The 23,466-nt window shown below is 43.1% G+C and overlaps 2 protein-coding genes across 2 annotated transcripts in view; both read right to left on the reverse strand.

The window, feature by feature from the left end:
- Positions 1–850: 850 nt before the first annotated feature.
- LOC309439333 (E3 ubiquitin-protein ligase RNF4-like) lies at positions 851–16,587 on the reverse strand. The gene is made up of 7 exons (XM_082051796.1): positions 16,491–16,587; positions 11,525–11,699; positions 10,893–11,013; positions 9,864–9,950; positions 6,170–6,335; positions 3,983–4,031; positions 851–3,633 (listed from the first exon to the last, which is right to left on the reverse strand). Exons 2-7 carry the CDS (start codon positions 11,531–11,533, stop codon positions 3,484–3,486), a joined length of 582 nt encoding a protein of 193 aa, XP_081907922.1. The 5' UTR covers positions 11,534–11,699; positions 16,491–16,587; the 3' UTR covers positions 851–3,483.
- A 3,920-nt stretch (positions 16,588–20,507) lies between these two features.
- The window catches only part of CFAP99 (cilia and flagella associated protein 99), a 60,231-nt gene continuing 57,272 nt past the window's right edge, over positions 20,508–23,466 (reverse strand). The window contains exon 16 of the mRNA XM_082051704.1: positions 20,508–21,004. Within this exon, the coding sequence (XP_081907830.1) occupies positions 20,837–21,004 (168 nt within the window). The 3' untranslated portion in view covers positions 20,508–20,836. The remainder of the gene's footprint in view (positions 21,005–23,466) is intronic.

The raw sequence follows: 23,466 nt of genomic DNA on the forward strand, positions 1-23,466 counted from the left end.
TTTCTTTTTCCTTGGACTACCTGTTCCATGCCAGACTTAGTGATCAGTGAGCCCTCAGGCAGCTCCTCTGGCCACAGCAGACGACATTTTCAGAACTGTTATGTGTAACTCCCTCCCCAAATATGAACAATCAATTTCAATTGTTTTAAAAAAGATTTCTGCTATGCATAACAGCAAATGCTTCAAAAAAAACAACCACCTACACTTAAATGAATAGTATCTTCAGAGCTTTTCAAGCAGATGTCAGCAAACAGCCTTATGTTCTCACCTGAGGTGTAGAAGACCAAGGCTCAGAGTTCACTCCCTGACAGAGAAAGCTGGGAACTTTCAACCTCTTGCATCTGCAGCGCAGGACTCACCCAGGCAACCGTTTCCATAACATTCTGTGTCCAGGTAACGCCAGGTCTCCTTGCACACTCAGAAATTCTACAAAACAGGTAACCTATAGCATCTGTTTAGTTTGTTTGGAGAAGAAAAAAGGTGAGCTTTATGACTCAGTGTTCCTCCTCAGCCTCTCTCCAGCACGATGTTTCACCTCTGACACAAAACAGGCAACGTGAGCTTTGTCAATGTTTTAATAGCGGGGAGACACCCCGACACGCTGCAGCTCTTGACATGAGGCTGCTCCGCCTGCGGGTCCTGGGATCTCCCCCAGGACCCCACCTCAGCACCCCCAGTCCCCAGCAGGACTGTCCCCACCAGCCCCTCGTCCCTCCCGTGCCAGCAGCACCTTCTCTCCTTTGCACACACTGACCAAAAGGACTCAAAGGTCTGGGGATGGAGGATTCCAACCCCCCCAAAAAAAAAGAATGAATACAGTGTGACTAAAAGAACAAGCTCTTCTGATGGATCAAATCAATATTTTTATTTCCACCTGTTAAAAGAACAGTTTGCCTACCAGCAGAGTCCAACAGAGATGGGACAGACAGACATGAATACAATTAAATACAGGGAAAAGTCAACTATATACAACAGGACAGACATTTACATAATGAAAAAAAAATCTTTATATTATCTATCACTTGCCAGTGTGCAGCAGCACTGGAACTCAAATAGATTTGGGTTTCTTTTCTTTTTTCCCTAAAAAAAGTGTGTAAAGCAATTTAGTATTTTTCCATGTACTGAGACTTAAAATTAATTTTGAGATGCACAAAATGTGTGGCACTGCACAGAGTACACAAAAGCTAAAAACTTTGTTAAATATTTTATAGTTTGTGGTATCTAAATTTTAATGAGCTCTATGTATTGAGACACAAACTATAAGGTGGTATTTACATGGAGGGAGTTGTGCAAAGTCCTTTTCGGCTATGGCTAGTGCACGGGGAAAGACGCACAGATCTGTGACTCGCCCTCAGCCCCAGAGGTAAATCCCTTAAATCTTCTTCTTGTTGTCTCTCTCATACAGTACCCAAGGAAAACTGGCCATCATTATTTCCTTGTTTTGTTTTTAAACTGTTGAGAGAAAGCTGTTTCCGTGGCCCTTAAATATCTTCACAGTTTTAACGTTGGGCTGCTTCTCTTGATGCAATTAATGCTTCAAGCAATCTGCAGTACTGCTTCATCGTTTCTATGGTGTTTTGGGACCCAAATTCCAGCCGTTGTTGTCACCGCACCATCCTAAGGCTGTTGTAGTCCTTGCTTGTAGTTTATATTACCAGTGGGAGCACACAGTAACTAAGGGTGTGTAACTTTTTAGTAGTTACCATATTGCCACAGTGCACATTCCTGATAACGGGGCTGAACCAAAGCGACCCCGAACCAGGGCAGGGAAGAAACTGCGTTTCTTCAGCTCACCTTTATGGAACAAACCTCTGTATTACTACATCCAGAAACACCCCTAAACATCCTAATAAAACACACTTCACTTTTGGGTTGCAATCTTCAATACAGAACTTGAGACAGCTCATTAGAAGAGCTGCTTTAAAAGGCTTCCTACAGATGCTTATGATAGTTTAGAAAGACACATCAGATACCAATATTAACTAAATGTGTCCTATAGTTGTGCTGCGCTTTCATAATTGACCAATTGCCAAAAGGTGTTTGAAGTTTGACTTTTCTTATTTTTAATTGACCAAATTTCAACCTTCATAGACGCAACTACTGCATATACGGATCATAAAAATACTGATTTTAATAATCTCATCTACTTTTACTTACTATAATCCTTTTTTATTAGCTCATCTGGGATTCCACATCAGCTTGCAGAGTTCAGCTGTAACAGGTTTAAAGCAGACATTTGTACCTCAAAAGTGACGGGATAACAGTACATAAACCTGTGTATTCCTGCCTTACTTCAACAGAGGAATGCTTTCTCCTAGACATGAATCTGACTTCTTTTAAAAACCACACATTTAAAGCAAGCTTGACAACCCTCAGGGCAAGGGGAAATGAAAATTCTCTCTCACAAAGCTGCCAAGCCAAGATTGCTACCAACCATCTTTTAAAGCCCCCACTTCCTAAATCCACGGCAACACAATTGTTTGTTAGTCCTATGCACCAGGCTACAACCACTCAGGTGTCAGTAAAACAACTGAAGGGAACAGCAAAGGGAACGTACAGAACTTTAAGCATTATGCTGGGTACACTCGATACAGTAAGAAGATCTGTAGGTAGTTTGGTATTCAGCTGACAAGAGGAAAGCACACAATTTGCTTCTTATTCACCACTAGCAAGCCCAGAGAAGATGATATTCTCCTTAGTTATCAGGAGAGAGCGCAATAGAACAGTTAACCCAAGAGACCATCTCATCACCTTAAGAAAGAAATTCAGTGTTGTGATTCAAATAAAGGAATTCTTGGCAGTTAAAACATTCAAACAAGTATTTGCACATTGTACATGTTGCAATTTGTCTACATCAGATCTCATGGAGTTCATAAAGAAAACTACATGTTCAAGCCTTCTGCTTAAAAAACCTGATTGCTGGTTAACAGCAGGTTAGTTTATTGCATTACCCTGGTTGTCAACTTCAATATTGAGTTATGATAAAACAAACCCTCAGCACAGAACTTACTCTACTCGGGCAAAGATGGCAGAGCACAAAGCAATATTGCCATGAGCTTCTTACAGGATAAAACCAAAAGTGTAAGGAAATGGCAGATTGTTCATCTATATTTTGAAAGGTAACTGTTCCATATCCACATGGAATGCTGGGAATAATTTAAAGAGTAAGAAATAACAAAATATTCAGACCCCTCTTATTTAAGCATTAAAAAAGTAGAAGGAAATGGACTAACTGCTTCTTTTCTGACATAGGCTGCTGGTCTAGTTTAAAGACAGTCCTAAATTTAACATTTTAACCAGGGACATAAGAAGAAGCAGCTTGGACCATAAAAAAGCTGTCTATGTATGTACAAGTTATTCTCCAAAAAAATCAGTTTTATTTGGATGTGTGCACAACCTGCTGTTCTTTAAGTCTTCAGAGCACTGAAAACATGACCTTTTCTCCCAAAATCTAGTTGAGTCTGTCCTGAGAAACAAAAGAACTCATATATAAATGGGATGATATTGTCTGTGAGTGAGTTTCTTCCTGCAGGTTGGGCAGGAGTTGGCATTCCTAAGGGAATCGCGGAGGCACTGGCTGCAGAAGACGTGGCCGCATTTGGTCGACACAATCAGTCGTCCACTTTGCACAATCTGGAAGAAAAGAAACCACAACTGGTATCTGGAGGAGAGAATTCAACAGCTCTGCTCTGGTGGCACCAGGCAAACAGGACGTGGGGTATCTGGAATCAGCACATTGCTACTTTAGTGATAAGGAACCCAAAGATCTCTCAGGGCTGTCGTCATGGGAGCTGTTTCTCCCAGGACACACATCACTAAGAGATGAGTGTGAGTTCCAGTCTGGTTTCACCCTCAGTCCAAGGTGTGTGCTCCAAGGCAGCTCTCTGCAGCACCCGCAGAACCCGACAGCGTCGCGCAGCTCAGCCTGCGCCCCGTCCTCCCTCCCACAAAACAGAAACGATGCCAACACGCGGATCCTCACCTCGGAGTAGCCGTCCATGCAGATGGGACAGCTGACGGTACCAGACGGCCTTGCGGGAGAACAAAGAACAGGCGCCGTTAATTTCACCGTGCACTGAGGGTCACCAATACACAAAATGTCACGTAGCCACCCACCTGCACAGACTAGCCCTGTGCAGTACCCGTATGGCAGTATTGATCTTCACCAGGTCATTAGGAGCTTTGTAACAAAAGCACCTGCCTGTCCTTTGGAAACTATTCATTCTGGAAGTGAAAGAGGTTGCCAGAATTTAAAACATCCCCTACTGTAAGTGAGCAACATCCCAGCCCAGTAACATATTCGTTTCAAGAGCGCTTTCCTTAAACAATGAAGGGTAGGAACTCACTAACAGGAAAAAATATTTAGAAATAAATTTCTAGTTCAGAGATGGAAAGACTGACTTGGTGGCTCCCACCAAACTGTGGTTACAGATGTTCCTTTCCTCAATTCGGCCTCCAAGACAGCTCTACTGCACACACACTTACTAACAGCACAGCTATTTGCGTAACGAACATGTCATACTGTAAGTGCTGAGCCATATTCTCTGTCTGAAAGATTATTTATTTACAAATTAATCTCTATTTTAAATGACCACAGTAAGCTGCTTTTATAATTGTAGAATCATAGAATCATTCCAGTTGGAAGAAACCCTCAGGATCAGAGTCCAACTACAACCTAAATCCAGCACTAAACCATGTCACCAAGAACCTCCCCTAAACACATTCTAAACACTGTCTTTACCATAAACACTTGGCTTTGTTACATCACTGCCCATGCTAAGCAACACTTTGTAATTTATTAATTAAACAGGAATAAAAAGCACCAAATATCCTTTATCCCATGGTCTTAAATTGAAACAGTGAGCACTAACATCGACCCCTAGTTTCACATACATAATTTAACTCCATTAATTCTCCCATTTTTACTACTCAAATTCTTTATGCAGCTATAATACCAACTCAGTAATTAATTACAATTTATGATAACTTTCATATAAGCACGACTAGTATAACACTACAGAGTAACATCTTTGTGTCAATGTTAAATTCTGCAGCACCGAGCTACTTCAGCCTTACCGAAACAGAGCCCGAGAGCACATTCTTTAACAGAGGAGCCTGAGATCAAAGGAACCAAACAGTAACATTTTACAGTAACTGATTAGTGGGATTTATTCACCAACATACTCAACCAAATTTAAAAAAACAAACAAACAAACCAACAACTACAAATCCACTGGCAAAATGCACTATGTTTTAGAACAGTATAAGCTCTTTAGGTGGCATATTTAAGACCCAACACCCAAAATTTCCATACTTAAGTTCTCTCCTACATTGTCTTCCAGTAAGCTAAAAAGCTGAAAGCTCACAAGCTTTATTAAAACCTGTTTTTTTTTCCCCCAAACTACTTTACAAAAACCTTTATACCACACTTGTCATGTTCTGTGTCCTCCTTGGTCACAGGGACACCTGATTTCATTTTATTAGTCTAATACATTGCTGCTTTTTTAACATAAGGGCAGGAGTTTGCTGTTTCTCCACTGAACGGGGTCTTTATTGTGCAGACACCTGACCCGAACAGTGAGATCACCATCTCACATGCAATCATACTGGAGCTTTGTGACATACATGGGACAGAACAAAATCTGGTCATTACTGTCCCAACCGCCTTGCAAGAACACCTTTGGAAGAAGGGTTACCACTGTGAGAAAGAGAGGCAGTTAACTGGCACAGTGCGTAAAAAAGCTGTGAATGAATAACAGCTCTTACTGGAATTTGCCAGGTTGCTGCCTGCTGGTCTTCTCATACCAAGCTTCATCGACACCAATGAAAATGTTTCTATATCTAACATCACTACTAGAGCTTTGCGTGAAAAGTAAACACAGAGCATTCTGAACTATGGCCTGTGACTAATCCTCCCTCCTTGCCATACTCCCACATTCATCTTTAACATTGTACGCAAAGTTGTACATCTGTCTCGGGCTGACGTTTTATCCTGAAATGCAAATGGTACCATTTGGTCATCGTGTGAAATGTTGTACTTGTTCAAAGAGTGAACTAACTAGAATAAGTTAAGACAGCAAAGATAAACCAGGTTATAGCAATATACCTTAGTCCTGCATGTATAAGAAAAGCAGAACTGAATGTTTGGTAGGTCACAAGGCATACATACTTTGAACTTGCAGTTTCATCTTCTAGTGGTCCCAGCTCTCGAGACACTTTATCTGTCACATACACATCATTATCTCTTGTTTCATCTTCATCATCGCTACTCAGTACACAGCTGTCCGACTGTCGCTGACTTCTTAGTCTAAGATTTCTCCTTTGTCGTTGATTCTCTGTAATTTAATTTTAGTAAGTTAGATATAATATATATATATATATCCCTGATATGCATTACAAACAGTCTGTAACAGTTCATATTTTAAATGAACCATATTCAGCTGGGTTAAGAGCAAGCTTAAACAAATTAATCTGCTAAATATTAAGGCTGAACATTTCCAGACATTGGGAATATTCTGCTACATAGACAAAACATTTGCTTTATTCACCCTACAAATAGCCAAAACATCTTAAAGATTCTCAGTGTCATAAGCTTCATCCAGTTACGCTACCTGTGAATAAATCTCCGCTATAAAAGGGAAGCTACCTCTCCCAATCCTTACTAACACAGAAAGCTCCCATCCCGTGTTGAGGAATTGCAACAATTGCTGTGTGAAATAAGAGAGAGAGAGGGGACTGAAGTTTCCAAGTAACATGGCAAGGCAGCACATACACAACAAAAAGTCCTGGTAAAACACAGAATACATTGCTCAGAAAGTTTCAGAAATGATGGAAGAGATGCTTAAATCTAAAAAAGTAAATCATGGAGCTGCTGTTGTTCCTCACTGCTCTATCCAGGTATGATGCTAAACTGTTCACTCTTTTTCTCTGTGTTAAACCAAATCTCCCCATTCAACGCAGTTTCTTTAAAACAAGTCTTTTTAAGAACAGTACTTGAAAAATCACAAAAATATTTGAAGCACTGTCTCCTTAGACATCCTCATCATCTTCCTCCTGAGTTAAGCTAACTTGAAAATGGAGTTATATTGCCCAAGATAACAGGAGATTAAAAAAAATAATTGCCTGGTCTTAAACATCCAAAGATTAAAGAATTGCTGTTTGCTTTTTAATGATTAGAAACCACATGCAATAATTATCTCTGCAACTTCAGTGTATATGTAACAACAATCAAGCACTAATCAATTAAATTTACACAAATAGCCACAATACTAAAGTTCCTTCCTGCATAAGTATTCAGCTACAACTTCTACTGCAAGTATTTTTAATTTGCCCTTGCTTCATTCAGAGCACAGACTAGATTACATTTTAAGGAAGCAGCTAACAACATACATCTCATATCATCATCAGAACAAGGTCTGAAAGTTGTAAAGGATTAACTTCTTTACACCCATAACTAGCGTAACATCTAAAGTTCAAAAAAAAATCCACACTTGTTAACACATCTCAGAAACAAATTTGAGGCATGTTATGACTTGATAATGGAAGTGAATACTATAAATTTCTTCTTTAATACCTTCACTGCAATACAGGCTAAAAAACCCTGTTGATATTTTCTTATTCAAAGCAGATATTCCAGTGCTAATTAAAATTATTATAACTTTGGGCTTACAGAACTTCACTATCTGGAAAATAAGAAACCATATTCTGAGGAGCTTTGATGTATTTTATTTCAGATAAAATCTAGACAAATTAGAGAACTGAGCAATCACCAACCATGTGAAGTTTAACAATGGCAAGTGCCGGATTTTGCACATGGGACACGGCAACCCTGGCTGTACATACAGACTGGGGGACAAGATGCTGGAAAGCAGCTCTGCAGAGAATTATCTGGGGGTTCTGATCAACGGCAAGTTGAACATGAGCCAACAGTGTCCCTGGCAGCCAGGAGGGCAACGGTGTCCTGGGTGCGTCCAGCACAGCATTGCCAGCCAGGCAGGGAGGGGATTGTCCCGCTCTGCTCTGCACTGGTGCGGCCTCACCTGGAGCACTGTGTGCAGCTCTGGGCAACACAGGATAAAAGAAGACATAAAACTACTGGAGAGTGTCCAGAAGAGGGCTATGAAGTTGGTCAAGGGTTTGGAGAGGAAGCCATATAAGAAGCGGCTAAAGTCACTTGGTTTGTTCAGACTGAGGGGAGAGCTCATGGCGGTTACAGCTTCCTCACAAGGGGAGGAGGAGGGGCAGGCACTGATCTCTTCTCTTTAGCGACCAACGACAGAACCCGAGGGAACAGCAGGAAGATGTGCTGGGGAGGTTCAGGTTGAACATGAGGAAAAGGTTCTTCACCCAGAGGGTGCTGGACACTGGAACAGGCTGCCCAGGGAGGTGTCACGGCCCCAAGCCTGACAGTGTTCAAGAAGAGACTGAACAACACCCTCAGACACATGGTGTGAACTGTGGGGTCGTCACATTCAGGGACAGGAGTTGGACTTGATCCTTGTGGGTCCGTTCCAACTCAAGACATTCTATGATTCTATGAGATACTTTCTACAAGCTCTGATAGTGACAATCAAACACAGATTGGATCCATTCTCTAAGGCTCTGGCCAGATAATTTAGTATTGTCCTGTGCCTTTTGGTAAACGCAGTTTCAATCCAGGCTGCTCAAGTTTGTTGGAAAAGAAAAAAAATAATTCAGTGTAGGACAATTCCATTATCAATTGTAAGACGTCAACTCACCTTCAACAATCTTGCATCAACGTACACAGGAAGGGAGAGAAAAAAAGAATACAATTAGCCTTTGGAGTGTACCCCTAGTGTTACATACTAACACCAGGTGAGCTCAGGAATTACAACAAAACAAGCAAAGAATTGAAGGACATCACTATGGAATTTGATTAAGAATGTTAAAAGTAGCAGTAAATGAGCTGCTCCTCTGAAAAGAAGCGGTTGCTTCTGGTTCTGCTCACACTGCTACAAAGGGATGGAAACAGAGACAGGTTCTGAACCACCTGAACACCCCCCGCCCCCTCCCCAGTTTCTGTACCCTGCTTTGATTTAGGCTGGAGGAGATTCCTTCCCTCTTCCTCCCCAAACAAGAAAATTCAGGTGTGATGTCCATAAACACTTCACATTACATTACCAGCTGCTGAAGAAAAAAAATAACCAAACCCAAACCCGCTGTTGTCTTGGTGGACCCGGAGCTGGGGCCAGGCAGATTCTGTCATGAGGTTCCAGGCCTTTCCTTGGCAAAGGCTAAGGAACATTCCCAGCAGGAGATACCCGCAGACCAGTCCTGCTGCTTCTGGTTTTTATGGCAGCAGGGGCATCCTAAAACCCAGGTTATAAACTACACTGTGGTTTGGATCAAATACTACTCTAGCTTTAAAAATTGCAGGAAAATAGTGGATTTTTTTAAGACTTCTTGGAGTAACAAACTGGAGTAGTTAGTACCATGGTCAGGTACAGTTGCACTTGGCATCTCTCTGACAGGAGAACCTTAAACGAATGTTGCACCTAAACTCTTCATCTCTGACTTATCTCCTTCACTTTTTATTTAAATCATTGGCCTATGCCTTTGATACATCTGGAATAGCTTCAGCTTCAAGTTGCATCTACTTATGTTGTATTACCCATGGCTGGTATATATTCTCCCCAAGTTTTGGAGCAACAAGCTATTTCAGATCACCCTCTTGCTATTGGCAAGTGCACCCACAGAGGAGCTCCTGTGCTGACCTGTAATGCACGGCTTGCAGGCACTGCCAAGCCAACTTTGAACTAAAACCGTACGCTTAAAGTCAGATTCTAAGAGAGCACAATACACACCTAATTTAACCGCAACATTTAGACAAGCATGCCAGTCACTACTTACCACAACAGAATCATTGTGAGTCAGATCGACGACTACAGGATCTGAAGATTCACATGTGAGATCTACTACTTCTTCACCAGCTTAAAAACAGAATGTTGGAATCAAGATCAGAGATCTTCTGCATGTTGCAACACAAGAGGAAGAGCAGCTAAGCTCCTCGTGCATTTCTGTTGTATGACAACAGCTTGTGGGAAGTCCGCAGTAGTAGATTATTCATCTAACATGGTAGAATGTTTATCACACGGAACAAAACACGAATCATTTGGGATATAATAATCTTAGAGTACTGTGCTGTAAATGTTCCTGTCTTGTATGTCTTCCAGTCTTTCATAGTCAAATGCACAGAAAAAAATGAAAAAGCCATACAATTACCTGGAGACCAACAGTTACATTTATTCTTTCCTAGGATTTCAGAAGGTAATTTAAATAGCTATTTAGGAGGTCAAGGAGGCTTTGTAAAAATGTACTGACCAGTACTGGCTCTCCCTTCAGGGACATGGCACGAATAATGATGAACTTCTAATTATCTATTTAAAAACTTGGGAGTTCCCAAACATAGTCTGCCACTATCTGTAGTGGCAGCTGCAGTAACTCAGTAACAATATTCAGGAAGCAATTGGACAATGCCCTGAGACACATGGTGTAAACATTGGGGTTGTCCTATGCAGGGACAGGAGTTGGACTTGATGATCCTTGTGTGTCCCTTTCAACTCAGGACATTCTATGTTTCTGTGAAATCCCAGCTCATCAGACCAGATATTCAGATGTTTGAGCAGCACTTGAGTGCCTTTCTTACCCAAATCATCTATCACTTGTGGTGAGTGTATTGCACCTCAGTAATAAATTGAAACAGTTGTCAGCAGGCTTGTTGTTTCTAGAGGCCATACTAGAGGCTTTCTATAATCAGAGGTTTCCCTCCTTCCCAGCAAAGGGCCTAGAAACTGGCAAAACTCCACATTAAGTGGGACCCCAAACCCTCCAGAAGCAGTTTATGCTCTTACCAGATATAAAAGCAAGCTTACCACTTTCTTCAAGTTCTATTGGCTCTGCTTCTGAAGCCATTTCTGCGGTGGAAGCCATCACCCTGTTTCGCTTCCGAGCTTGCCTAGAATTAACTGCTCCTCCACGGCGCTTTCGTTGGGTCTAAGGAGAACAAAGCCTTAACATTTCCTTACAGACTAATGTTAATGTGGCTCTCATCTTTGCAGCACCAATGAAACCACACAAGGATACACCAAACACTCCCCTGGCAGGCTGTAATATGCATCCTATGGTGGCGTGGGCCTAAACACATCGCATCCAGGAAACGTCATCACCTCAGGTCTCTTACCAATTGGGTCACAAAGGAAAAACGTATTGTGATGTATTGCTTCCAAGCGGGAAGACTGGTTCACAGTTCTATCAGATGTTGGCTTCTAGCCAACCATTGCAGTCAGTCATTGCAGGGGTTTTGCTCACTTTGTAAACACTTCTGAACTATTCCTAGCACCTAGAGAGATCAAAAATCTCAGCTATCACAGAATATGGAGTTATATGAACTTGTAATACGCTTGTGTTCCAGAATATTTACTACAGACTCTTAAAAACATTTGTATAGCTACCATGAACAACACGTTTTAACAATCTGGTTGGCACTGAGGAGTAAAATACTTACTGTGCTCATGGTCTTTCTTGATCTAAAAATCACAGAAAAAGCCAGAGGTATGAATACCAAAAAAAAAAAAAAAATTTGCAAGGAAGCCCCAAGTATCAATTCCTTAGATTCCTTTTGGTAGCATACGGTTGAAAGTCCAGATTTCTCAGGGTCGGAGAACGATGCTCTTCCAAACCTACAAGAAAAGGAGAGAGAAGATCACCCATCCGTAACGCTTGTTCTCTTCCATACACCCCCTCCCCAAGATTCCCATTCCTGAGTCACCGGGTTTTGTCCAAAGCTGGAGAGAAGTCCCAGGGTTTGGCATTTGAGCCTCAGACACCTGCTGCTGGGCCTGAAGTCTCCGTCAATCTTATGCGTTTCCTGAACTAAACACCAGAAGAAGCCAGGCTGCCAGCAAACTAGAAAAATGCTAAGGCGTCCCAAAGAAGTTTAACTGAAAAGCAATGATTGACTCTTGATGCAACGTTTGTGTGTGGGCAGGAATCACTGGGAATTGTATCATAAACAGCCATCTTCAGCAAACAAAAAAATGCAGATAATCAGTTTTGATCTCCAGCCCATCTCCAGATTCCAACAGGCAGGAGCTGAACAGCTTGAGAGGAATCTAAAGCAAGTGGAGCAGAGACATTTCAGTTTAGAAACCCTCACACATCTGCAAGAGAAGATGAGTCTACTGTAGCTACCCTGTAGTAACTGTAGGTGTGCCTGCTCCTACCCATCAGACAGCAAACTGCTACCGTGGGAGGAGATGAAAAACACAGAGGCCCTTATGAGCAGCTGACATGGTACCAAAGTTCCCATCTGAAACTTACTCATGGCACAATTATCACGTGCCCAACACATGATGAGGAGCTGGGGCTGGAGAGAGTGGAGTGACCAGGAAAAAAAACTAACCAAGACAATTATGTTAAACAAGAACTGCAAAACTGTATTCCCGATAATGACTTTGATCTATGCTGCAAATACCAGTACACACGTGGTTAAGCTGTTCTCAGACTAAGAAACACAGAGACCATGCAGCAGGATGGAACAGCACTGGTAGTCCATCATGATCTTGAGTTAAAGGAAACCTGACCAATTTTCTTCCTCTTAAACCTTCTCCCTGTATTTCTTAAATCACTTATTTTCTTAAGAGATCCATTAGCACTGAAATATTGTATTATTAGCTTGAAAAAAGTCCTTACACTAAATCCGGTGCTTTTACCAAATTCAAAGATATATTTATGCACAGTTTTAAGCAACACAGTATGTCACTCATGCATATTCTCATTTTAAACTGGCACTGGATTGCAAAAACGAAAACGAAAGTCAACTCTTTTTCTTTGTTTGTTACTTGGACCTCTTGCTGTATGCCAGACTTGAAAATCAGTGAGTCTACAGGCAGATTCTGGTCCCAGAAGATGAAGTTTTCAGACCTGTTAAGCATAACTCCCTGTCCCAATACAAACCCAACCAGTTTTGATAGTTCTAAGATTTAAGATGTTTTTTTAAAAGCATCTGGGATGACTCCAATCATAAAATGTTGCACAAATTCTCTCTGCCCACAAGTGGGTTAAGTACCAAAGATGAGCTATCACAGAAGAAAAAAAGAAAAGAAATCCCAAACAAATGAACAAACTTACGTTTGAAAATTATGGTGAAAAGAAAACAAAGGTAATACACAATAGACCCGTCATGCCAAGACCACCTTGCCCATGTTAAATACACACCACTTTACCAAGGAACAGCTTATCTATAGGATTACTACGGCATGTCTCAGAGGATCTAATATCAGACCTCAAAGGCAACACAGGCAAGAGATACTTCTTGAGCTCAGTGACAGAGGGCACCAGGGGTATTGAGATGGTTTAATTTTCAGAATCTCACATCAGCAGTAGGCTTTCCTTATACTTAATCCAGAGAGTATACATAAGGCACAAATGTTCTAGCTGTAATGGCTCAAATCTTAATGTCTTCAGAAGCTTCTTCTGAAGAAAAAAGTTGAGAATGGATACCCATAGGGAGGCTCATCACTGTTAAAGCACCCTCATAGGTATGTTCATTGGTATCAACATGACCCAGCTCAGGAGTCATATTTATAAAGAAAATCAGACTGCTGGAATTTATTAAGTCTATGTTAGGAGTCTCATGATCCAGCAACATTTGTTTTTTTGTAAGAACAAACCTCCTCTGTGGGGTCATACATTTCTATACATTATTGACTTATGTGGGAAACTTAATAGAGACTTAATTACCTGAACTGTAAGAATGAGTAGCAAAAATAAAGCAAAGCTTACATCCTTGAACATACCATAGACCAAGTTCGCACAACAACAGAAGTAAACAGAACAATTCTGAGTTTTGCAGTTTTGGAGACATACTCATCAATAAGAATTCCTTTAAGATTTCCAAAACCTCAGGACCACTCAATTTAATATGATTTATTATATAGGCCTGGGCAGCCCAAGTTAAGCGATGAGGTCTATATGCTCCTCCTCCAGCAGTCACTATGAAACCCAGCACCAAAACTCCCAGGACTGAAAAATACAAATACAATTACTGCATCAACCTCTGCCCTCAGCCCATAAGCATCAGATATCTCCAGCTAAAGCTGTCAGCTCATCTGTTACACCTGTAGCAAGATGCATTCAGACAAACTTCTACAATTAAGATTTTTTTAAGGGTTAAAAAAAAATACTTTTTTAATATGAAAACTTAGCAGATCATCTTAGTAAGCCAATGAATACTTGTAACTTTTACAGACTTTTTATTGCATTACTGCAGGACCATTCCGTACCAGAAAAGCCACTCCCCTTCCTCTCATACAGAGCTCTGCACGGGCAGGTTTCTTTTCCTGTCATTTAGCTCTCCCAAGGGCTTAAGCAGCGTTGTCCTCAAAACAACAAAATTCAAGGTTTATTCTAGCTAACTCACTAGCATTTTAAGGACTGCATCACCAACCTTTCTATATACAGGGAGATACTTGGAAATAAAATAAGGGTAAATTCATCTAAATTAAGAATGTTTATGAGAAAAGGAATACTGATTTCCATATTTATAATTTGGCTCATGTTAAATATTTTCCTCTATTAAAAAGTTAACTTTTCCCTGAGTTCAAGTTGACCTAATTTAACATATTTGAATTACAATTCTGAAAAATTGGATTATCTAGACAACATAAACTGAAAATTTTTCTTATACCACTCTGAAAACAAAGTCTTGGTCACTTACATGCTTAGCATGAATTGAGGCAAATTAGCTTAAGCAAGAAGTAGGCATTTCTACCATGTCTCACTAACACAAACAAGTTATTTATTAATCATGCTAAATATTACATATACACTAAAGCAACTACTTGAAGAAAGCAATGATGTCAGTCTAAATGTTTGGTGTGTGCAAGGCACAGGTGACAAAAACAGTATATATTGTATTTGTCATAACAAGATATGCTATGCCGTTAAGAGCTTGCTTCTCATTTCTACTCTTAGGACCCCTCTCTACACCACTAAAAACAGGAAACACAGTATCAAAGATGAAAGCACATATAAAGTTTTTTCTGTGGTCAGAAGATGCATGTACAAAGAGCTAGTTTGTTTGTTTGTTTGTTTTTAATCAGAGGGAACAGTAACGTGCCATTTTACTCCTTCAAAACTTTCCCATCATCTTATTTCCAGTACCTTTAAAGATGCCCTCATTTTTTCAGAAGCACTACTGCAGCTTCAGTGAAAACAGATGCTGAGTCTATTGTGTTTAACCCAAACTAGGTCAAGCAATCCCATACTACAAAAGCTTTGTGAGAGGCACTATAAAGAGTAAAGACGAGAGATAAACAACCTACCAGAGACATAGACTAGCCTACCTGCTTTAAGCAGTCAGATACATTTACAGACAAATAAGACTTAAGACGAATAAGTTTATGAGCAGCCTAACAAAAAAGCACCACCAAACCAAGGAAGCTAAATAAACATCCAGAGAACAAAACACTGAAAACTTCCAGCTGGCCAGATGTTCTGTTTCAGGAACAACAAAAAAGACAAAGACTGGCCAGAAGGAAAGCTCCTCATTGCTCTTGTGTGCAGAATTCTCTCTGTCGGGCTGCAGCTTACTCTCAATAGTCCCCAAATGAAATACAGAAGAAAGGGAAAAGAAGTTGAGTGTTTCCACGTCCTGCAACGGAGCCGTAGGGGAGCGCGGAGGCAGGGCAGAGGCGTCCCCTCCGCTCCCGCTGTCACACAACGCGGCACGACAGACCAACAACCCCGCACAGCGACACGAACTGCAGGTGCTGACCCCCCTTGCACCCCCGTCGCCTCCTTCCCAGCGCTTGTCTCTCAGCCACTTCAGGACAGAACGGCCCCGCAGCGAACACAGTTCATGACCCAGTCAGCACCCAGGAGGCCGCGCAGCCCGGCGGGTCCCGCTGTCGAGGGAACGCCGGCGGGTACCGGAGGCCGAGCCGGCCCCGCACCCCGCCCGCCCGGCGGGAAGGGGACGGGACCGCGGGCAGGGGAGGCCGGGGCCGGCCCCGAGAGCCGGGCAGCGCCGCTCGCAGGCCCCGGAGCCCCTCAAAATAGCAAATAAAACCAAACCCCCGGCTGGGGTGGGGGGAGGCGGACAGGCCGCACGGCTCCTCAGGCGGAGGGGGACTGGGGGGCCCCTCAAGGCCGCCACAGTGGCGGGCAGGGCCGCGCCCGGGGGAAGGGGCTCGGGCCACCGTCCCCGCCCCAGAGGAGGCAGCAGCCCCGCAGGGCGCAGCCCCGCACCGGCGGAACAAGCCCCGTCACCTCCCGCTCCCCTCAGCGCCAGCCTGCCCCTCCCCCCCCGCGGCCGGGCGCGGCTGCCCTGCCCCAGCCCCGGACCTACCGCCCGCTGCCCCGAGCGCCTCGGAGGGGCAGGACAGGCAGGGCGGGCCCGGGGCCGCCGATGCCGCTCCCGGGCGCCTCTCCCGCCCCCCACGCCGGAGCCCCCGGCCTGCAGCGCTCACCCGCGACACCCGGCCCGGCAGCGGCGTACGACAACGCCCGCCTCCTCTCCCCCGCCATTGGAGGGGCCACGGGCCGCCGGAGCGCGGAATGGCAGTCGCGCACGTCAATCAGGAAGCTGTGCGGCACGCGGCCCCGCCTCTTATCCGGCCCCGGGGTGTGCTGGGAGTTGTAGTTTCGCTTGGCGGGGGCGGGGCTTGACTGCTGCCCCCTCATGGCGGCCCGGGGGCCAAGTGGTACCTGGGGTATATTAGAAGGGCGGTGGTTAGTAGGTCAGAGAGGTTCTCCTGACTCTTTACTTTGCACTGGTGAGACCACACCTAGAATATTGTGTCCAGTTCCGGGCCCCTCAGTTCCAGAAGGACAGGGAACTGCTGGAGAGAGTCCAGCGCAGGGCAACAAAGATGCTGAAGGGAGTGGAGCATCCCCTGTGTGAGGAAAGGCTGAGGGAGCTGGGGCTCTGGAGCTTGGAGAGGAGGAGACTGAGGGGTGACCTCACAGGTATATAAAGGGTGAGTGTCATGAGGATGCAGGCAGGCTCTTCTGATGACAACCAATGATAAGACAAAGAGTAACGGGTTCAAACTGGAACACAGGAGGTTCCACTTATGTATGAGAAGAAACTTCTTCTCAGTGAGGGTGACAGACACTGGAACAGGCTGCCCAGGGGGGTTGTGGAGTCTCCTTCTCTGCAGACATTCAAACCCGCCTGGACGCCTTCCTGTGTAACCTCATCTGGGTGTTCCTGCTCCGGCAGGGGGATTGGACTGGATGAGCTTTTGAGGTTCCTTCCAGTCCCTGACATTCTGTGTTTCTATGATTCCCCTGGGAACTTTTCCTCAGTCTCAGGGTTAGTTTGGTTCTGCCCATTCCTGAAAGGGATGGCTGAGGCAGGACTGTGCTTTTACAGTGTTCTGTAACGTTGTTGTATGGTGGGGGGGGCTGTGCGAGCTTTAGGTGTTTCCCTCTCCCGCCCCATGTCAGTCTTCTGGAAATGTTTCCAACACGCTGAGCAAAAATCACCAGAACCATCAACTTGGGATATTGTTACCTGTTGTCTGTGGCATCATTAGCCCAGATCTTCTCTGTAACTCGTTACAGGCCCTTGCAGGGGTGTTTTTGATGCCCTCAGCTTGTTGCCCAAAGGGGCGTTTCCCACCTGCTTTCCCTTAACCTAAGGATCCCTCTCACTGCTCTATGCTTGGCTGCTTTGCTCTTTGTGCATCAACTCAGAGCTTTTCCTGGTGACTTTTCTTGTCTTCTCCCCTGAGTGAACAGAGCTTGAGATTTGTACTAGGTATTTTTTTTTTTTTTAACTTGCCATTCCAACATATCTGCATCTTTGGTTTCATTTAAATAACAAACTATCTTTTCTCTCTAGGGCAAGTCGGATTGCCTGGCCTTGGAGTCACCGAGCTTGGGCTTTGCCTCATTAGCAGGGCTGATTTGGAAGAGCCACATGCCACGCAGCAGTGACCACGTCACAGGCACCCTGTGTCCCACGCTCACACAGGGCTGAAACCCCCTGGTCTTCCTCAGGTAGTCTGGGCCTCTTAGACCGCAATTACACCTGAAAGCTTTTGTGGTTTGGCCATTTACACTGAAATGAGAGACCTCTGGAACGCTGGAACGCGCAGCTCTCAACACTGAAAGGGTTTGTTAATGAGGCTGTCAGTAAGATCAGACAGGTGAAACCTCTGATTTTGCAAGTCTGTTTTGTTGGATGATTTAAGAGTCAGCCTTGTTCCCTTACCCTCGCCTTCTTGGCTGCAAATAGTGTAACAAATGTGTAAAGAAATGAATCATGAATTATTCATGCACCTGTGTTTCCGAGGAGCATGATGAGTGTTGAGGCATTGCTGACTCAATTATCTGACCAGGTTGTGGGTGGTCTGTGCCAGAATCTCTAGCTAAGGCAGTGGTGTTGCCTCGAAGCTCACCTGGCCCCAGTGGTATCACACCTGCTTTTGTAACATAACGCTAAGAAATTCTACCAGCCCTTTGCTGGCTCATCACCTCAGTTTTCTGTGCATCACATTCCTGGAAGGTGCTCCAGTGGCCACGTGTACAGTGATTCTGGACAGGGTCTGCTGCCTCCACCATCAAGTTATTCACATTTGTCAGGAGGAATGTGGTATTTTAAATGTTATTCTGTGTATTCTGTTGCAAGACATGCCATCACTGAAAAATCAACAGGCTATATTGATATAAAATATGGGAATATATTAGTATTTTTCCTGAAAGACTCACATTCTTTTACATTCCTCAAAACATCGATTCTGAAGATGACTTTATGCATCAGATTCTAAAGTAGCAATAGGGCCATTTGTGACTTCTGAGGGTAAAAATTCCACAGCTGAATTATTGAGCTGTGGGAAACTACAGCAGATGTGTGGAATCCTTGACAGAGAGTATGGAAACAGGGATCAGCCTTGAAGATATTAAGGTTTACCCTTGAGAAGGATGGGAGTAAAGGAGTATTCGGAGATATTAAGTTGTACCCGTGAAAGGGAAGGGATGTGCCCGTGAGAGAGAAGGGAGTAGAAAAGTAACATGGATGATGGCAAAATTAGCCAATGAGATGTTACTGCTGTAACTTGTAACCAATAGTGAAGAGACACATGAATTGGTAGAACTGTATAAAAATGCACTTGTAGCAATAAATGGCATCTATCTACTACTTCCATCCTGGAAGAACTTGGTCCATGTCGTCTGTCTGTCTCAACCGCGACACCAAGCTTGCTCTATTCCTCAGTCCTTTCATTTGAGAGCAGGGAAAATATGGAGAAGAAAATAATTGTGAATCGGCTTGATCGCAATTCAGTAAGAATTCTGAAAACTGGTTCTAACATCACAGGGGAAGAAGCATGCAGTATGATTTCCATGTTACTTACCTACATAGTCCTGTCTAGCTCTTTGCTTAATGATGATTTATTTTTTTTTTCTCAAAAAAGCAAAGAGGTACTATTCAGCTGTACAATATCCCAGCCCACGGCTGCCAGCTCTGTTCATTGCTGGCTTCTGGAAAACCGAGGTGTTACAGTCACTGCTCGGCTTTGTTGCTCTGGCACGAAATGCAGCAGAATGCTGCACAACCGCAAAGGAAGATGAACTCCCTGCCACCAAGGGTTTGTCATTTTAAGCTGTTAAAATCCACTACTAGATATGGTTTCACAGTTCCCTCTTCTCTGTAGATCTGCTGTTGTTCCTTCTTGTCACTCTCCTACATTCCTTAACTCTTCCTTACTGATCTTGAGTCCTATATTACTTTAGCCGGCTACAGTAGCATTTACTTTGAATGAAAAATAATTTTATCAGCTTGTGGAAGTGATCTTCACAGCTAGGTGGCAACAAAAGAATTCCATTAGGCTTCCTTCAGTAAAAAGCCAGAAATGTGACGTTGGGAGAGCATTAAAAGCAGCTGCCTGACTATAATGTCAGCGACAGTCTCCTTCAATTTAAATATTTGCAATAGCCATAATTAAACACTTAGTAACTGGCATCAAGTTAAAGTAGAAATACATGACATAGTCTTACTGCTGTGTGGATTTTAATTCAGATTTATATCTTCCTTGGCCATGTGCCTAGAATAAGTCTTGTGATTTAAAGGCTGTTCTACACAGCATAGAGATTGTCATAGAGGGCAAATTATCTTCTAGGTGAGTAACAGAATTGTGACTTTTTCTGGAAGCTGCTCCCTAAAAGGATCAAACAATGTTATGTTCTCCTTCCACTGTTTAAAGACTCAAGAGATTCACATCTGCGAATAGAGGGACGGTCTGTCTGGGTCACCGAATGTGGTCTCTGGCTCCTGGAGGTTATCACATCATCTAAACCATCTCCAACAGTTTTTTTCCTCATCCTCTAAAACTGGTGTTGAAACTGGTGATCCTCTTGCACACAGTTACTGTCAGGTAAGATGTGTTAGGAACTTGGGCTGAGTATGCCTCCTGAAAGATGCATATGTATACAAATAGTGCTTGTTTTTTGCCCTCAGTTTTATTCTTTTGGAAGATGAGCATAGCAAACCATGGCATAGTATACAATGATAACAGAAATACAGATCTCAGCATTCTTACCTAGATATTTGCCATTCTGCTTTAAGAGCTTTGATAGTAAATTTTCAGATTCTTAGAGCTTTTGATTCTAACAGGAAAAAATGTTATCATTATAGCTTAAAAATAAAATTCTCTTACAAAAAGTTAACACATTTGTATTCTGTCTTGCCTGTACGACCCAATTTTTTCTAATCACACTGTAAAGGTGAAGTAAAGATTAAAATTCAACCTTTTAATAGGCAGGCACACTGGGAGATTTCCACCAGGCCTCAATTTGTTCCAAATGTATTTTATTTTACTTCCGAATGCAATACGTGGGCTGTAGGTGTCCTTCTTGCTGCCTCAAAAGCAGCCACTTTCTGAGCCGTTTCTCTGGCCATGAGGCCATGTTGAAGGATCTTGACCTGTCGTTCCCGACTCTCTTCCAGTTCTTTCCAATGGTTCCGTTCCAAAGAATCCTGTGGAAAAGACACATGGATGAACAGAGTGCAGAGACTACGGTGACTATCTTTAGAGGATACACTGAACTTCTCTTTGATAGCCTGGCTGGTTGGCAACATGGTTTATTTGCCAACAGGATTGTGAAACTTGCCACCCTCAAACTGGGCATGATGAATAGAAAGGTAACTTGAGTTGGTTGCCCAGTTTAAGATTAATTAAACACAGCTGCAACACTCCACAAAATATTAAATCAAGATAAAGCTACATCTGGATGGTTTGCTGCCTTATGTTCTTCCTTTGCCAACAGTTTATTCTTGAACCGTTAAATGAACAGTTGCACAAATCCTATCAGACTCTACTGGTTTGCTGATTCAAAAGCTGGGTTCACAAGGGAGCATTCAAAAAAAACCCCTCATATCAACACAAAACTGCTACATTTTCATCTGATTCTTTGCTTAACATTATGGAAATTGACATTTTTTCATTCATGACAGTTTTTCTTATGGTTACTTTTCCAAATTGCAATATAAATTGGTTTATAGTGTCCTAGTAATTTATAAACATATGTTACACTGACTTATATCAGCACAAATCCATTGGACCTAAAGTATCATCACAACTGAAGCCACAGCCTGGACACAAGAGGTTCCACTTAAATTTGAGAAGAAACTTCTTCTCAGTGAGGGTGACAGACACTGGAACAGGCTGCCCAGGGAGGTTGTGGAGTCTCCTTCGCTGGAGACATTCAAAACCCGCCTGGACATGTTCCTGTGCGACTCACCTAGGCGTTCCTGCTTCAGCAGGGGGATTGGACTGGATGATCTTTTGAGGTCCCTTCCAATCCCAAACATACTGTGATACTGTGACATGGAACCTTAATACAAGGGGTTAGTGTCATTTTCTTTTTCTACTGATTGGGGAAACTAAAAGACAGTACAGACTGAATGCCAGGTACCTATCGCGTTATAACTAAGGGAGGAATTTTCTCCTATGGTCACATGAACACCTTTTTCAGCAATATGCAGTTCAACTGGAAAAAAGATGCTGCTGAATATATCTGACTGGAATTGAGCCACTTCCCTCCAGTAGAGTTTTGACAGGGTCATGCAGAGCTGAACAGACCTGATGGAAAATACACTAAAACAGCTAAATAATTTATAGTAACCTTGAATTTATCCCTCTTTTTTTTTTTTTTTTTCAGATGTCTTAACATTTGAGCAGAACATACACAAAAGCACTGTGACATCTTAAGAGACCTACTGTGTAAAGCTAAGCTCAATAAAAAGACAAAATCTACCATCAAAACAACTTTCAAACCCTGGCCTTTTTGCTCATTCACATGACACCAGAGGACTCATGCAGACCCACATCAGGTAGGGAAAAAGTTCCACCTGGGAATTTATAATTTATCTTTGTTTATTTTTAAAATCTTGGTGAAAATTTTGAATGCTATGGCTGCTTTCCCTTGAAGTCTGCATTTATTGCTTCTGCTTTACTTTGGACTCCAGGCAGCAAAGCGTTTAAGCATGTGTTCAAAACTTCAGTTCAGAAAGTCATCCCAGTTTAGGAAAAGCTTTCTTCAAATAGGTCTTCAATGCTTTCATTGCTGAAAGGGATAGACCTAGTTGTCTGTATAATACACGTTTCCCTTGCCTGAAATGGGAATTTTGAAGGCAGCAGGCATTGATACTCTGAAAGATTGCATTGTTTTGGTTTTTAAACTATACACACATGAAAAATACAGATTTCCTCTTCACTGAATTCAGCTTCATCTAACTTTCTGACAAAATAGGTAAAGAGCTATTATTTTAACAGATCGGGAGATTTGGTTCTAATTTTGCTTTGGGCTAGTTCAGATTTAAAAAGTGATCCCATCACGCCTGTTCACTGCCGTGTTCCATATGTGCTGTCACCGGGATATGAACCACTTCTAAATGTTAGGCATGCATGAGCAATGGCAGAGGGAGCAGCAGGAGCAGCAGTTCCTCACCGCTTGTCTGTAGACACTTGCCAAGGAAACACAACCAGTGAGAACAGCCTACGGGCTATTGGTGCTTCCATCCAATTTTGTGGGAGCAGGCTGAGGAAAGGTGAGGCAAAAACCATGGAAATGACCAACTGGAATGTGCCTTGGGTGAGACTGGGGGAGAGCGTCCCAGTTTGGTGTGTGATAGGCAGCTGGGAAAGACAAGAGTTAGGGACAGGGGTAAGATGCTGTTTTGGTGGGAGGAGAGCACGTGGTAATAAAAGTGGGAAGCACGTTATATGGGTGAGCCCTGCTCCGTGGCAGCAGGATGTGTGACAAGAAGCCGAGGTCAAGGCCACGGTTTGGAGAAATGGTGCCGAGGCAGCACACAGGGAGTTGCTATTGCCAGGCATTTACAGCACCATCTGCCTCCGCCCCCCGCCAGCGCTGGCAGCTGAGCAAAGGTCTGCGAGCAGCAGGTCTGTCACACAGCTTTTCTCCTTATGGAACTCC

The sequence above is a fragment of the Streptopelia decaocto genome, assembly GCF_964273445.1.
Source record: "Streptopelia decaocto genome assembly, chromosome: 4".
Taxonomy (NCBI): Eukaryota; Metazoa; Chordata; class Aves; order Columbiformes; family Columbidae; genus Streptopelia; species Streptopelia decaocto.

Coding starts and splice junctions, on each gene's coding strand:
- LOC309439333 (XM_082051796.1), bottom strand. Junction 9,951..10,892: donor AATAGAACTTGAAGAAAGTG/GTAAGCTTGCTT, acceptor TCTGTTTTTAAG/CTGGTGAAGAAGTAGTAGAT. Junction 6,336..9,863: donor TGATTCTGTTGTGGTAAGTA/GTGACTGGCATG, acceptor ATTAAATTACAG/AGAATCAACGACAAAGGAGA.